At 40.4% G+C, this 17309-nt stretch overlaps 1 protein-coding gene across 1 annotated transcript in view; it reads right to left on the bottom strand.

The window, feature by feature from the left end:
- RGL1 (ral guanine nucleotide dissociation stimulator like 1) overlaps positions 1 to 17309 on the bottom strand; it is a 289687-nt gene that overhangs the window by 1603 nt on the left and 270775 nt on the right. The window contains exons 16-17 of the mRNA XM_007937674.1: positions 15555 to 15809; positions 5223 to 5337 (exon numbers count right to left, since the gene is read on the bottom strand). Coding sequence (XP_007935865.1) covers positions 5223 to 5337; positions 15555 to 15809 — 370 coding nt within the window. The remainder of the gene's footprint in view (positions 1 to 5222; positions 5338 to 15554; positions 15810 to 17309) is intronic.

Below are 17309 nucleotides of genomic sequence, written 5' to 3'. Positions count from 1 at the left end.
AAAGAGATCTTTTGCAGCAGATTTGCCCAGTGCAATACGTCATCTGACTTCTTGACTGCTGCTGCTATGAGTGTTGAATGTGGATCCAAGTGAAACGAAATTCTGACAACTTCAATCTTTTCTCCATTTATAATAATGCTGCTTATTGGTCCAGTTGTGGGTAATTTTGTTTTCTTTACGCTGAGGTGTAATCCATACTGAAGACTGTAGTCTTTGATCTTCATCAGTAAGTGCTTCAGCATCTTCACTTCCAGCCAGCAAGGCTGTGCCATCTGCATGTCACAGGTCAATGAGTCTTACTCCAATTCTGACTCCATGCTTTTCTTCATATGGTCCAGCTTCTTGGATCATTTGCTCAGCATACAGATTGAATAAATATGGTGAGAGGATACTACCCTGATGCAAATCCTTCCTGATTTTAAATCATCAGCATCCCCTTGTTCTGTTCAAAGGACAGCCTCCTGGTCTACAGACAGTTTTCTCATGAGCACAGTTAAGTGCTCTGGCATTCCCATTCTTCTCATCATCATCCATAATTTGTGTTATGATCCACACAGCTGAATGCCTTTGCATAGTCAATAAAATACAGGTAAGTAAACATCTTTCTGAAATTCTTTGCTTTTCAGCCAAGCTCCATCTGACATCAGCAATGATATCCTTTATTTCATGTACTCTTCTGAATTCAGCTTGAATTTCTGAAGTTCCCTGTCAACATACTGCTGCAATTCCTTTTAAATTATCTTCAGCAAAATTTTACTTAAGTGTGATATTAATGATATTGTTCAATAATTTCCACATTCTGTTGGATCACCTTTCTTTGGAATGGGCAAAATATCAATCTCTTCTAGTCGGTTGGCCAGCCAGCTGTCTTCCAAATTTCTTGGCATAATTGATAAGTGCCTCCAGCACTGCATCCATTTTTTAAACATTTTGATAGGTATTCCATCAATTCCTGGAGCCTTGTTTTGTGCCAATTCCTTCTGTACAGCTTGGACATATCCTTCAATATCACTGGTTCTTGACTATATGCTACCTCTTGAAATAACTGAACATTAACCAATTCTTTTTGAACAGTGACTCTCTGTATTCTTTCCATCTTCTTTTGATGTTTCCTGTATCGTTCAATATTTTGGCAACAGAATCCTTCAATACTGCAACTCAAGGTGTGGATTTTTTTCTTCAGTTTTTTCAGCTTGAGAAATGCCAAGTGTGTTTTGGTTTTCTAATTCCAGGCCTTTGCACATTCATTATAATAGTTTACTTTGTCTTCTTGAGCTGCCCTTTGAAATCTTCTGTTCAGCTCTTTTATTTCAACATTTGTTCCATTTGCTTTAGCTACTCTCCATTCAAGAGCAAGTTTCGGAGTCTCTCCTGACATCCATTTTAGGCTTTTCTTCCTTTCCTATCTTCTTAATGACCTTTTGCTTTCTTCATGTATGATGTTCTTGATGTCATCCCACAACTCGTCTAGTCTTTCGGTTATTGGTTCAATGCATCAAATCTGTTTTTCAGATGGCCTCTAAATTCAGGTGGGATATAATCAAGGTCATATTTTGGCTCTTGTGGGCTTGTTTTCATTTTCTTCAGCTTCAACTTCAACTTGCATATGAGCAGTTGATGGTCTGTTTTCACAGTCAGCTCCTGGCCTTTTTTTAACTGATGATATTGAGCTTCTCCATTGCATCTTTCCACAGATGTAGTCAACTGGATTCCTATTAATTCCATCTGGCAAGGTCCACATGTTTAGTCAGAGTTTATGTTGTTGAAAAAAATGTATTTGCAATGAGTAAGTCGTTAGTCTTACAAAATTCTATCATGAGATTTCTGGCATCATTTCTATCACCAAGGCCATATTTTCCAGCTACTAATACTTCTTTGTTCCCAACTTTTGCATTCCAATCACCAGTAATTATCAATACTTTGATTTTGACTGCATGTTTAGTCAATTTCAGACTGCAAGAGCTGGTAAAAATCTTCAGTTTCTTCATCTTTGGCTTGAGTGGTTGGTGTGTAAATGCAAATAACAGTAGTATTAACTTGTCTTCCTTGTAGGCATATGGATATTATCCATATGGGGTAATGGGTATCTGTAATACAGTAAATTACTTAGTATGACCCTTCTAGCCATGGTCTTTGTGACTCAGACAAGATGACTGGGTGGGGCTATGCAAATGTGAGGTGTTTGTGGCCCACCAAGGAGATCAGATAGCTTGCTAATAGTGTAAATAAGGTACATGACACTTTGTGGGGGTAAACCAAAAAACAAAACTCACTGCCATCAAGTCAGCTCCAACTCATAGCGATCCCTCCTTGGATTTCCGAGGCAGTATCACTACGGAAGTAGATTGCCCAATCTTCCCTCTGAAGAGTGGCTGGTGGGTTTGAACTGCCAGCCTTCTGGTTAGCAGTCAAATGCCTTAGGCACTAGGCCACCAGAGCTCCCCCTTGTGGGGGAAGGACCCTTCAAATAAGGTATATGGAACCATAATGTGGGGATTGGTCAATTTTGCCATCAGTTAGGCTTGAAATAAGCCATCTCAGAGATGGAAAGATCCAACAAGAAAGAACCAGGAGTGGTTCCAAGGTCCCTGCGCTCAGATGGGAGAGAGACAGCAGCAGAACCAAGAGACTGGCTTGAGATGGAATGGCAGGCTACCCAGGACACAGAGTGAGGAAGCTGAGTGCCTTCAGGCAGGAGACTTGCTGGTGGAGTGGGGTGCCTCTTGGGTGCCTACTGGCAAAGCTAAAAGAGCTTTGTAACACTGGCCCGAGCAGAGCAAAAGCCAAGGCCGAGGCCAGAGAAAAGCATGTCTGCAGCAAGGCTGAGAAGCAGCTGTCCTGACTGAAGAACTGTATTAGGACTTATTTCTGATCCTGAATTATAACCTGTTACTTCCCGAATAAATGTTGTAATTGTGAGTATTGTCTGTGAGTTCCAAGCCGTCAGTGCAATAAATTAATCGAACTCATCAGAGAAGAAGGGAGTGCCAGGAGAAGGATGGTTGGCATCAGAACTGGTAAAAAGTTGGGAGAGTGGCAGCACATCTGACTTCCACCTCAAAGGAACAGGCCCTGGGCTGTTGTTGCTGATGCTCTCTCCCCCTTGTGAGGTTAGAAGAGGTCAGAGGACGTTGCCTCCACAGCCTTTTTGCAGTAACTTAAAAAAACACAGTGAACACAAAAGTAAATGTACAATGAACGGCTACAGGCTGGGAGAGGCAACCAATCAAGGACCAAATTAAATGAGTCTTCAGTTACCTTCCAACGCCAAGATCTTACAGCAAGACTGGCTGTGACCAGGCTATATGTGGCTCTTGCACATTTTTTCAAGAATGCACAAATGTTCCATACAGAATAACTCCCTTAAGTTATCCCCATGCTTCTGCCCACAATCCCAAATCAATAATGTTATACTCCACAGCTATATATGAATTAGCATCTTCTCAAAGCACTTTCATGGATATTATTTCCTATTATCTTCACAATTGCCCTGTGAGGTATGAGGAACAAGGTATTATCTTCGTTTAACTGATTAAGCACAAGTAGGCCAGTCAAGGGGCTGGCCTGGGACCATACAGCTGGTGGTAGCAGTGCTGGGCCCGGAGGCTGCACCTTGGGACTCCCAGACCTTCAGACCCACCAATCTCACCTCAGCCTATGTTTTGAGTTTGGCATTTTTGTGCAACATGGTAAAATGAAGGAGAGAATGTCTCAGGTTGAATATTTTAACTATAACTACATTAAAAGACATTTTATAATTGAGAAGGTTTTGCTCTACAACCTAGGGCACAGCTGAGTGAATCAGAAAACTTCCAAAGACATATTTGAAAACTGATTTTCTCAGAGGCTATATGGTTTTCATGTCTGGGAAAAGGTACCATACGCAGTCCCTGGGATATGAACATTCAACTTATGGGCAACTCCTGCTTGCCCTTTAAAGCAGGGCTTCAAACCAGTTCTGTCATGGCCAGTGAAGCAAAACAGGAAGACACCAGAATTTGTACAATTTGGGTGATTCGTCATGGCAACCAGAATGGGAAAAATTACAAGTCAAACTGTGGAATGGGAGACTCAGAAGAGGTGCAGTGAGCCCTTTCAGGAGCCTGATACATGAGATTAGATTACTGGCAGGACTGTGGAAAGCCACACACATTCAAAGCAGCACTATTGGTTACCATCTTTGAGAGAGGCTACATCTTTGAGCAGGGCACTGCCATCTTTGAAGGCCTACTTTCATGTTATGTAAATTTGCCCTCTCTTTGAAACAATCAAACCAACTCCTTCTGGCAACAAATTCTTCATCACAATCACCTTCACTTCTACATGTGTGTTTGCTTGCACTAAGGTAAGACTAAATAGGAACAGTATGCACCTGATCAACTGACCTATAAATTCTTAAAGATATAGTTAGGAATGGATCTTGTCCTAATCCAGGGACTGCTTGTACTCTAATTCAGCTACTTTTCTCTAGGCCCCTTATGGAGCCCCAGGTAACTTGCTGGCCAAACACAGTGTGGATTACTGATCCCTTCTCATACCCTCAACCTGTAAAATTCTTTTCCTTGACAGGGGAGTGCTGCCTGTTGATGAATAGAGTCCTACATTAAGATGCCTACAGTGGTCAGTGCTGGTCTGTCAGTAGACCAGGTTGGCCTCAGTCAACGCATTTGCTATTCCTTCTGCATTTGGAAAAAAGACTTCTTCCAGTCGAGTGGCTTCCTATGATATGATACGGTTAGAGGAGTAGAGGAGTAGTCTACCAGCCTGTCTCTTCCCTCTCCACAAACACAATCCCAATCCAAATTAGAAAATGGATCCATTCAGAAGGAATTATTTGCCAAAAGAGTGTTCAGAAACATAAATTCTTTAAGTAGTTCCCAGTGGTATCGATGTGTTTCTTAGCTCACCAGCTCCTACCTTAAGTAAGTGGGAGGTAGAAGCTTTGCTACTTAGAGATCAATCATGAATAAAGTATCTCATAAATGCTTAACTAAAACAATGAGAAATTACTATTGGAATTACTAAATTTCAGGTTCATACATAACTCAGAAATACATAATTGGGTAAAGGAGATGCATGGTCAGGAAAAGCTAAAAATGCATGATTCTATTAAAAAAAAAAAAAAAAGACTTTTGTATCTATTTCTTGCCTTCCAGAACTGAAGAGCAGCAAAAACACATGGCTAGCAGCAGCCTGCTGTTAAGAAGGAACACGCGGCCCACCTTTGTCCTCCGAGATGACCTGCACGAGCTCATACTCCTCGGCCGGGTCTGAGTCCAGATTGTGCTTCAGCATTGCTCTCTGAATCACGGCGGGGGTTTTATCCTGGCTCGTCAACTGGAAAGACAAATGGAAGGGTTTGTGAAGTGTCTGATTTCATGTCTCCTGGAAAGTCCTCCTGAACCTGTTCTTCTTGCCATCTTGTGCTGTGCAAGCCTTTCAGGGTAGGCAGGGCCCATGGGATGAGAATGGGGCCAAGAGCCTGCACTCCTGAGTTCTAGCCCTGGCTCTTCCCTCAGTAGCTAAACTTCATCTCTTAGCATCAAGGTGTCCTCCCTATTAAAATGCAGAGGACACTTTTGCCTCGCCAATCTCCCCTATACTGATCGAAGCTCAATGAGAGAATATAGATGAGGGTATTGTGGAAACTGGGAAACATTATCACTCCTGGGCTGAAATTATCCTCGCATGTTCACAGCTGCTGTTATTAGAACTGGTCACAACCTATGGGACCGAAATTGCCACAGTTCTGCTCACTGACCATTCCAAAAAGCACAATCACCTAGCAATCCCACACCTACGTGATAACCAAGGAAGATAAAAACATATAGCTACAAAAGGACTTGTACACAAAGATTCACAGCAGACTAATTCATGATAGTGAAAAATTGGAACCAAGTGGAATCTGCATCAACAGGAGGGCAAGAGAAGGGAGAAATCAGAGTATTGGCACAATAGATTTGTTACTTAGCAATTAAAAGAAACTTACAACTGATCTCAAATATATCATGCCAAGCTACAGAAACCAGACTCAAAGAATTACATATGCAGGAGTTTATTCTTTACAAGAGCAGGCAGAATTAATCTATGGCATTTGAAAATTTATCTCTGGGTTAAGGATAGATTGATTGGGAAGGGACACAGGGAACTTTCTGAAGGGATGGGAATGCTCTTTATCTAGATCTGTGTGCTGGTACACAGATGCACGTAGTTATTAAAATCCAAATGCTTAGGATCTGTGTATTTAATTGTATGCAAATTAGTTTAATAAAAATCAGCTTCTAAGTGTTAAAAATACATAAGTCTAAAGAAAGTTTTAAAGTCCTCCACATCCCTAATTCTGACGTTCTCCCTCTCATCTCTGCCCACCAGCCAAACTATCTGCAGGATGTTCAATATAACATGAAAACAGGGCTGACTTAGGTACCACCTGTTGAATATTTTTTTTAATTTGAAAGGAAGCAAATGAAAACACCGATTATTCTTACTTAAAAATAGAAGTTCTTGTCTCTAGAAGGTAAGAGGACTCCAAAGAGAAAACTTAAAAAAAAAAAGAAAAAGTCTTATTTTTGTCAATGGGAGCCTGTGGATGTCCTGCCTAGAAGCATCCCTCTGGCCTTGGACCACAGCTGGCATCTGTGATTCAGTAAACAACATGCATTACAATGGGCTGCTTGTAACCAACAAAGACCCTGCTCATTTGTCTATTACCAAAACATCTGGCATATCCATTTACAAGGGAAAAACAGGTGTACACAAAACTCTTAAGGAAAAAAATTAATTCCTCTAAAGGAAATACTCCCACGGCTGGCTCAAGTTAGACTTGTAGTCTAAAGTTAAAAGAGAAAAAAAACATCACTTGGACACAATGTGAGGTTAAATTGGGTTTTAAGTCGTCTAATTTAAACTTCCTATTTAAGGACAAAGCCAGGCTATGCCTATTTCCTTTATCTTGAACTTTCACAGATGTGTCCAAATGAGGATGGGATAGCCAAGGACTTTCCTTAGTTATTTATTACTATGTACCAAGAAAGCTGTTGTTGTTAGGTGCCGTTGAGTCATCTCTGACTCACAGTGACCCATGCCGAAACACTGCATGGTCCTGTGCCAGCCCCACAATCTTTGCTATACCTAAGCCCATCACTGCAGTCACTGTGTCAATCCATGTCATTGAGGGCCTTCTCCTTTTTTTTGTCCCTCCACTTTGCCAACCATGATATCCTTCTCCAGGGAATGGTCTCCAGGAAAAGTAGGTGAGATGAAGTCTGGCCATTCTCGCTTCCAAGGAGCATTCTGGCTGCACTTCTTCCAGGACAGATTTGTTAGTTCTCTTTTAGCAGTCCCTGGTACTTTCAGCATTTTTCACCAACACCACAACTCAAAGGCATTGACTCTTCTTCGGTCTTCCTTTTTCATTGTCCAGCTCTCACATGCATATGAGGTGATTGAAAATACCATAGCTTGTGTCAGGCACACCTTAGTCCTCAAGGAGACATCTTTGCTCTTCAGCACTTGAAAGAGGTCTTTTGCAGCAGATTTGCCCAATTCTATACGAGACATCTGATATTCTGACTGCTGGTTCCATTGGTGTTGATTGTAGAACCAAGTAATATGAACTCTTTGACAACTTCAATCTTTTCTCCATTTATCATGATGCTGCTTATTGGTCCCATTGTGAGACTTTTTGTTTTCTTTATTTTGAGGTATAATCCATACTGCAGACTGTAGTCCTCAATCTTCATCAGTGTTTCAAGTCATCCTCATTTTCAGCAAGCAAAGTTGTGTCATCTGCATAACGCAGGTTGTTAATGAGTCTTCCTCCAATTCTGATGCCACATTCTTCTTCATATAGTCCAGCTTCTCGGATTATTTGTTCAGCATACAGATTGAATAAGTAGGGTGAAAGGATACAACCCTGATGCATTCCCTTCTTGATTTTAAACCATGCAGTGTCCCCTTGTTCTGTTCAAATGACAGCCTCACGGTCTATGTACAAGTTCCTCATGAGCATAATTAAGTGTTCTGGAATTCCCATTCTTCTCAATGTTATCCATAATTTATTATGATCCATACAATTGAATGCCTTTGCATAGTCACTAAAACACAAGTAAACATATTTCTGGTATTCTTTGCTTTCAGCCAAGATTCATCTGACATTAGCAATGATATCCCTCATTCCATGTCTTCTTCTGAATCCAGCTTGCATTTCTGGAAGTTCCCTGTCAATATACTGCTGTAACCGTTTTTGAATTATCTTCAGTAAGATTTTACTTGCGTGAGATATTAACGATATTGTTAGATAATTTCCACATTCTGTGGGATCATCTTTCTTTAGAATGGGTACAAATATGGATCTTTTCCAGTCAGTTGGCCAGGGAGTTGTCTTCCAAATCTCTTGGCATAGCCAAGTGCTGCATCCTTTTGTTGAAACATCTCAATGGGTATCCTGTCAATTCCTGGAGCCTTGTTTTTCACCATTTCCCTCAGTGCAGCTTTGACTTCTTCCTTCAATACCATTGGTTCTTAAACATATGCCACCTCCTGAAATAGATGAACATCCACCAGTTCTTTTTGGTACAGTGACTCTGTGTATTCCTTTCATCTTCTTTTGATGTTTCCTGCATCATTCAATATATTGCTCATAGAATCTTTCAATATTGGAACTTGAGGCTTAAATTTCCTCTTCAGTTCTTTCAGCTTGAGAAATGTCAAGCATATTCTTCCCTTTTGGCTTTCTAATTCCAGGTCTTTGCACATTTCATTATAATAATTGACTTTGTCTTCTCAAGCTGCTCTTTGAAATTTTCTGTTTAGCTCTTTTATCTTGCCATTTATTCCATTTGCTTTAGCTACTCTCCATTCAAGGGCAAGATTCAGAGTCTCTTATGACATCCATTTTGGTCATTCCTTCCTTTCCTTTTTAATGGTCTTTTGCTTTCTTCATGGATGATGTTCTTGATGTCTTCCCACAATTCCTCTTGTTTTCAGTCATCGGTTTCAATGCATCAAATCTATTCTTTAAATGGTCTCTAAGTTCAAGAGGGATATAATCAAGGTCATATTTTGGCTCTCATGGACCTGTTTTAATTGTCTTCAACTTCAACTTGCAAATGAGCAGTAGATGGTCTGTTCCACAGTCAGCTCCTGGCCTTGTTTTGGCTGAAGATACTGAGTTTCTCCATCGCCTCTTGCCACATATGTAGTAGTCTGATTCCTGTGTACTCCATCTGGCAAAGTCCACATGTATAGCCACCATTTGTGTTGTTCAAAAAAGGTATTTGCAATGAATAAGTTGTTGGTCTAGCAAAATTCTATCATGAGATCTCCAGCATTATTTCTATCACCAAGGCCAAATTTTCCAACTACTGGTGATCCTTCTTTGCTTTCAACTTTTGCATTCTAGTCACCAGTGATAATCAGCACATCTTGATTGCATGTTTGGTCAATTTCAGACTGCAGAAGTTGATAAAAATCTTCAATTTCCTCATCTTTGGCTTTGGTGGTAGGTATATAAATTTGAATAACAGGGCTATTAACTGGCTTTCCTTGTAGGTGCATGGATATTATCCTATCACGCACAGCACTGTACTTCAGGATAGATCTTGAAACATTCTTTCTGATGATGAATGCCACGCCATTCCTCTTCAATTTGTCAATCTTGTCATAGTAGAGCATATGGTTATCTGGTTCAAAATGGCCAAAACTGGTCCATTTCAGCTCATCAATGCCTAGGATATTGATCTTTATGCATTCCATTCCTTTTTGACAACTTCCAATTTTCCTAGATTCATACTTCATATATTCCATGTTCTGATTATCAATGGATGTTTGTAGCTGTTTCTTCTCATATTGAGTCATGCCACTTCAGCAAATGGCTCTACTTTATCCATATGATTAAGGTAGGCTCTACTCTGATGAGGCAGCTCATATTTTGACCTGAGGGGCTCATCTTCCGGCACCGTATTGGAAAATGTTTCAGGGCTATTCATAAAATTTTCCAATAATATATCAGATAGTGCTTCACTACTATTCATAAGTAAAGTTACTGACCACAATTCTTATCAAGGGTTCAGTCACAGAGCCTTGTGCTGATATATGGAACCAGCACTGTCCATCAGAAATAAGTGCATCACAGACATAATTTTAAATTTCTAGTAGCTATGTTTGGGAGCTCTGGTATGCTAGTGTGTAAAAGGCATTTGACTGCTAACCAGAAGGCTGGCGGTTCAAACCCACCATCCACTCCTCAGAAGCAAGATTGGGTGATCTATCTCCGTAGTGATACTGCATCAGAAACTCAAGAAGGGGTCAGTCACTATGAGTCAGATCTGACTCGACAGCAGTGAGTCTGGTTTTGTTTGTTTGTTTGTTTATTTTGGAGTAGCTACATTTAAAAAGGTTTTTTAAAATAAATTTAATTTGAATAATTTAGCCCAACAGATCCAAAATATTATTTCAGCATATAATCAATATAAACATTACTGAGCTATTTTACTTTTTTTGGACTGAATCTTTAAAATTTGGTGTGCATTTCACTGAAAATCTCCATATGGACCAGCCCTGTTCCAAGTGTTTAGCAGCAGCATGTGGCCAGTGGCTAGAGCACTGGATGGTGCAGCACTGAAGAGTGCGTAGGTGTTCCCTTCATGCATATGAATCAGGGAATTAAATATTTATGGTCACAGGAAGTCCAGGGAGCATATGAAGCTCTGGTTGACAAAATGGAGAGAAATATCACTTAGAAAGAGTGAGAGCAATGGTGATATAGGACGCAAATAACTGTTCTCTGAGGTGATATCTTCCCAAGGATGTAAGTATTGTTTCTCTTACTTCTCATGGAAAGGATCTGGACTCAGGATAGGAGTAACGTCTGCAGTGCAAGTTCTCTAGGTCAGCAGTTCTCAACAAGTGATTGGCGGCACCTGTGGTCCCTGAGATCACTTCAGTGGATCTGTGAGGGGCAAAACTACTTTCATAACAATACTAAGATTTGACTTTTCATTCGGGTTGACATTTGCATTACATTGCAAAAGTAATGGTGGATGAAACAGTTGGCCTCTTAGCACAAATCAATGCAGGGGTATCCAACTGTTGTTAGGTGCCAGTGAGTCAACTTTGACTCACAGTGACCCCATGTGACAAAGTAGAACTGCCCCCACTAGGGTTTTCTAGGCTGTAATCCTTAACCACTGTGCCACCAGGGTTTCTTCTTAACTATACCAAACTGAGGAAGCTCTGGTAGCATAGTGGCTAAGGCACTTGACTGCTAACCAGAAGGCTGGCGGTTCAAACCCACCAGCCACTCCTCGGAAGGAAGGTTGGGCAATCCTACTTTCGTAGTGATACTGCCTCGGAAACCCACGGAGGGGTCGCTATGAGTCAGGGCTGACTCGACAGCACATAACAACAACAACAACAACATACCAAACTGAAAAACCAAACTCAGTGCCATTGAGTCGATTCTGACTTATAGTGACCCCCAGAGGGTTTCCAAGGCTATAAATCTTCATGGAAGCAGACTGCCTCGTCTTTCTTCTGCAGAGCAGCTGGTGGGTTTGAACCACCAACCTTGTAGTTAGCAGCTGAATACCGTAACAACTACACCACCAGAGTTCCTTCCTAACTATACCAGTAGTCATTAAATTCTTCAGTATCTTTCAATCATAGTTAAAAAAAAAAAATAGAAAAGTTAGTAATTTTACTTAACTCTTCAGCCTTGAATATACAACTTTTTGAAAAAAAAAAATTGTGTACTCTTGCTGCCTACCAAAGTATGATAGTTATACTGAAGAAAAGCACTTGAATGACTGAGTTGTGAGCTAAACTTGCCACTTTTTCAAGAATGCTACTTTTACTTGAAAGAATGGCTGACAAACTACAGCTATTCAGACTTCAGTATTTTACAGACATTTTCTCTAAAATGAACAAGTAAGTCATCACATCAAATAAAACAGTGATAAAATTCAAGCTTTCAAGTGAAAATCAGAGATTTGAAACATCCAAATAGGTTTGGATCTATTACTGTGAGCTTTACATATCCCTAATACTTAAAAGACTCTCCCAATGAGATCATTAGTAATATTAATAAAGGTCATGTTTTGATACTAAATAATGAAATGTGTCAATGTTTGGAAGATCTGCATAACTCAGTGAAACAATATTTTCCAGATAACCAATGCAAGCTTTAGTAAAAGCTTAGTTTGAAGAGAAATATAGACCAATTTATTAAATGTAACAAGACAAAAAAAGCTCACTGACATGGTTTCAGATACCATATTGCAACTAACCTTTAAGAACTGTTAGGCGTCAAGTTCCAGTATAGTATCAGAAAAGAATACCTATAACTATCTAAAAAGACTATTAAAATACTTCTTCCTTTTCAAACCCCATGCCTGTGTCAAGTTAGATTTTCATCATATGCTTCAACGAAAACAATGTATCTTAAGAGACATTTCAGAAGCAGATACTGGAATACAGCATCTTCCATTAGCCAGACATTAAAAAGATTTGCAAAAATGTAAAACAATGCTGCTCTTCCTACTCAATAATTTTTTTGAAAGTAACAGATCGTTTTCATTAAAAATAGGTAATTTTTATTAACATGCAATATGTTTATTATTATTTTATATGAACTAATAAATATTTTGAAAAGGCCTCAGTTTTTTGTAAACATCAGTAGGTATAAACCATATAATCTAAACTATTTGGAATCCTCAGTAATTTTTCAGAGTATAAAGGGGTCCTGTGATCACATAGTTTGAGAACTGCTCTCTAGGCCAAACTTGGGTTGAAATGATATCTTCTAGTCAAGAGTATACAGTAAAGTAGGTTCCATAAGGGCAATTCCCTTAGAACAATGTTTCTCTTTGGAATGCTTAACAATGAAAACAAGACCACTAGAACAGTGTCATCCATTCTGAGTAGGCCCGTGAGATGGCTGGGATGATTTCTACAAAAGGTGAGTGGCACCATCTCTGTGTTATGTAAGTATAAAGAAAGGGTTTGGCAGAAGATTACCACAAAAGTGGCCCAGGTGCTGAGAAAGGAGTCTGGGGGTCATCTGTTAATCACCAGCTGCCCCTGGCCCGCCACACCGTACTCACCATCTAAGATTCTTCTGGACAGTAGGATTTTGTGAAAGACCTCATCATCCACTCACAATCCTCTCCCAACAGAATATAGTAGACATTGACCAGGCCTATCACAGGTCCCAAAGAACTCTGGTAGTACAGTGGTTAAGATATCTGGCTGCTAACCCAAAGGTCAATGCTTCAAACCCACCAGCTACTCTGTGGAAGAAAAATGAGGCAGTCTGCTTTCATAAAGGTTTACAGCCCTGGAAACTCAATGAGGGTTGTGCTATGAATTAGAAATGATTCGATGACAGCAAGTTTGGTTTTTTGTATCACAGGTCCCAAAACCTAATTGCTTGGAGTTACACATGCATGTTATTATAATTCAGAGACACTGTAAAGTTATAGAGATAAAACTTACACAAGACCACACTGAAAATACAGTAATAGTAACACTGGGGACCCTGGCTTCCTTGTCCTTTATTAGTCCCTCCCTCACTACTTGAGGTCTGTCTCAGTTTATACTCACTCCTTGCATGGCCAGACCCACCCTGTGGGGCTGGAGGACTCCCAGCACCAGCCTTACACCAACCTGGGTTTCTGCCCTTCTACTAGAGGATGTCATCTGGGTGTTCCACCAGTACCTCCAACTGAAAGTCCCCTAAAGCCTCCTCCTCCCATAGTTCCTATCGATTAACAGGACCCTCAACCACCAAGCTGCCTGGACAGCCTCTAGTCCTCCCTCTCTCTCATCTCCCACAACAGTAACCAAAAAGTTGATGACTAAATGAACAGATCCTACAATTCTGCTTCCTTAAAAACCTGTGTTGTCTCCAGCCACATGACTAATGCAAGCCTTTATCATCTCCCACATGGAATATCATAATAGCATCCTAACTTGTTTTCCTACCTCCAATCTACTCCCACCCCTGCACAGCATCATGTCTCCATAATGCCAGTTTTCTAATATACAAACCTGATGGCTACTTAAAAGCCTTCAGTAAGTCCCCACTGCCTGCAGGATTAACATAAATTCTTTCGTGAGGGCTATGAGGACCTTTACAATCTGGTCTGACCTCTACTAGAGTATTTGCTACACTTTGAATAATCCTTTATCATGTCCCCTTTTCATTATAAGCTCTGTAAAGGCAGAAATGTTTTATTCATCTCCTTATCTCCAGAACCTAATCCAGTGACCAATACACAATAAATATTCAATAAATATTTTGCTCATTGAATGAACATTCTGGCAAAGCTTATCTTTAGAATGTTGAAAGGCAATCCCTCTATACCACTTCTGTGACATTCAGAGCTGAGTTTGAAGCACTCAGGGTGCCCCCAAAGAAGGTAAGTGATGAAGATGAGGAGAGAGGCAGAATGAGCTGTGATCTTACTGCAAAGTCTGCTTCTCGATATTTGATATCTCCTATAAAGTAAGGAGACACACCATGTATCACACACACAAGGCTATCACTACAAGAGGCTCTATATGTGTTCCAAAAAGACTCCACTATTAAAAACATACTGGTGACAATTGTTAGAACCGATAGTTTACCAACAGTTCAGAAAGCTCACGCTCCTTTGTTTGTAAGCTTAGTGCTTTATGGACCTGAACTGTACTTCCCAGTTTGATAAACTGATTTGATTCAGAATGACTGAAGGACAAAATCTTGACATCATGCTGTACATTCCTAAGATGGCATGGAAATTCAATTCTAAACCCAAAGGTCTAATTCCAGAGGAAGCCTTCCAAGAAGGTGTGAAGCAGTGCATCTTCCCTATGATATTTATATAGTCATCCAAATTGATAGTTTTGAAAAAGGTGACAATGACCTGGGTGAGTAAGTTTTAGCATTTTTTAAGTTGGGAAAACTATTCCCTATGTGCACTGTTGTTGCCGTTGCATACTGTGGCATCAATCTAAATTCACCGTAATCCCACGTGACTGAATAGAACCGCACAGGGCTTCCACAACTGAAATCTTTATGGGAGCAGATCACCAGATGTTTTGTCCCACAGAATCACTAGTGGGTTTGAACCACTAACCTTTTGGTTAGCATCTGAACTGTTTATCATTGTACCACCAAGCATCTTACATACACTGTAACCCACTGCCACGGAGTCAATTCCCACTTATAGTGACCCCCATAGAGTTTTCAAGCTGTCAATCTTTATAGAAGCAGACTGCCTCATCTTTCTCCCACAGAGCAGTTGGTAGGCTCAAACCATCAACCTTTTGTTTAGCAACCAAATGCCTTAACCACTATACCACCAGAGCTCATCCATGTACACTGTAGGTATGTGTATTTTAACATAAATACATTTAAACCCAGGGTGATTTTAGTGTTTATATGTGTTGATTTTGTGTGAATGCATATATATGCTATTATTATATACATAGTGAGATTTAGTCTGAGTGGCTGAAAACACAGACACAATCCAAATGGACAAACAACTCCTGGGTCAGGATGAGCTCCTTACCATGATGCTCTTGTACATGTTGCCATTGTTGTCTTCTATACTGATGCGGATTATGCAGGTGTCTTCATTCTGTTGGTTGTAAACAGGAGGCAGCACTGTCGAGGTAATGGATGTCACGGAGATGGAGCGCTTGTGGATTTTAGGGTTGCTACTGCAGGACGGAGGAGAGGAGAGGGGGTTGACTGAGGACGACATCCCTGAGGAAGCTGTGTCCATGGAATGGATGGAGGAGCATGAGGAGGAGGATTCGGACAGCTGGAAAAGTAAACACACCCCAGAAGAAACCAGAATTATTAGAACCTTGACCAAAAGAGTATGCTGCAGTTTTCAAAGAAGAGGTAGACATGGAGGTGGATAAACTTCAGTTATTTCCTCCACAACAGCCCACAGCACACATCACCTCCCTGTCACTTGACTTAACCTCTCTACACGTATAAGCCATTTCCCTAGTTTTTAGCTGCTTTTAAGGACATCAACCAGCAGGTGGCAGCAGATACCAGAAACTAGAGGCAATATAAGCTCCAGCAGAAGTCAACTGCTTATGAGGCTGAGGAAAGTCAATGCATTTTGGGAGGTCCGCTGATATCTAATACGGACAGTGATTAACATGCCCACTAAGATGATTTCCATTCTGCCTCCAGTTCCAAATCAGGTTTTGTAATAAAAGAGAAATGTCTGTATTTTTAGAAGTTCCTAAAGTAAGTAAGCACCACAGGTTACACAAACCAAAAAACAAACTCACTGGTGTCAAGTCAGATTTGACTCACAGCAACCCCTATGAGTCGGATCCGACTCAATGGCAGTGCATTGTGTTCGTTCCCTTATCAATATGGAAGTAGATTGCCCAATCTTCCTTCTGAGGAGTGGCTGGTGGGTTTGCAATGCCAGCCTCCTGGTTAGCAGTCAAATGCCTTAGGCACAACACCACCAGAACTCCCACAGGTTACTGTCTCAACATAAAAAACACTAGTGCTGGAAAGATCCTTGGAGATCACCTAGGCCTACTCCTTTTCTATTATTAAGGAAACTGAGACATAGAGGGAATTAATGGCCTCCAAGTTCACAGAGCCGATAGGACGAGCACCCAAGCACCATGACTTGCAGAGCCACCATGTCCACAATCTGCTGTTGATGGCAAGATGGGTAATTAACACAGCCATTACCTCCGTGCTGTTTAGCACCATGAAGTTTGTAATGAGCTTTCATATCTCTTATCTCATTTTGTTCTCAGACCATCTTGGGAACAAAAAGTCAAACATTATAAAGATGAGAAGAATGAGGTTCAGAGAAATAAAGTGACTTGCCCAAGGAAACACTGCCCATGATCAGCTTGGCCACTTACCACATGTACTGTTAGAACCAACGACACAACTGCATGTTGTACATCAAGGACAGTTGAGACATGAGGGGCTACAGCTAACTTGCTTTTCTGATTAACTATATGTTACTACACATGCATTATCAACCAGCAAAGAAACAGGATGACGAAAACTCATTAGTAGCATTCCAAAAAAATCATTGAAGTCAATCATTTTAAATATCAATTCTTATTGTAGAAAATTACAGTATTTTGGAAAGGGTTATGTTAAATATTACCATATTCATCCTAAAGGTAATTTTAAAAATAAACATCAATTTCTTTTATACTTGTTGGATTTCCTATGGAAACATAATACAGAAGCTTTGTTGTTGTTGTTAGGTGCCGTTGAGTTGTTTCCAACTCATAGCGACCCCATGCACAGCAGAACAAAACAC

This window comes from Orycteropus afer, unplaced genomic scaffold (genome assembly GCF_000298275.1).
Source record: "Orycteropus afer afer isolate SDZICR_OR568_19922 unplaced genomic scaffold, OryAfe1.0 scaffold00043, whole genome shotgun sequence".
NCBI lineage: Eukaryota > Metazoa > Chordata > Mammalia > Tubulidentata > Orycteropodidae > Orycteropus > Orycteropus afer.
This window is presented reverse-complemented; position numbering and strand designations above follow the sequence as displayed.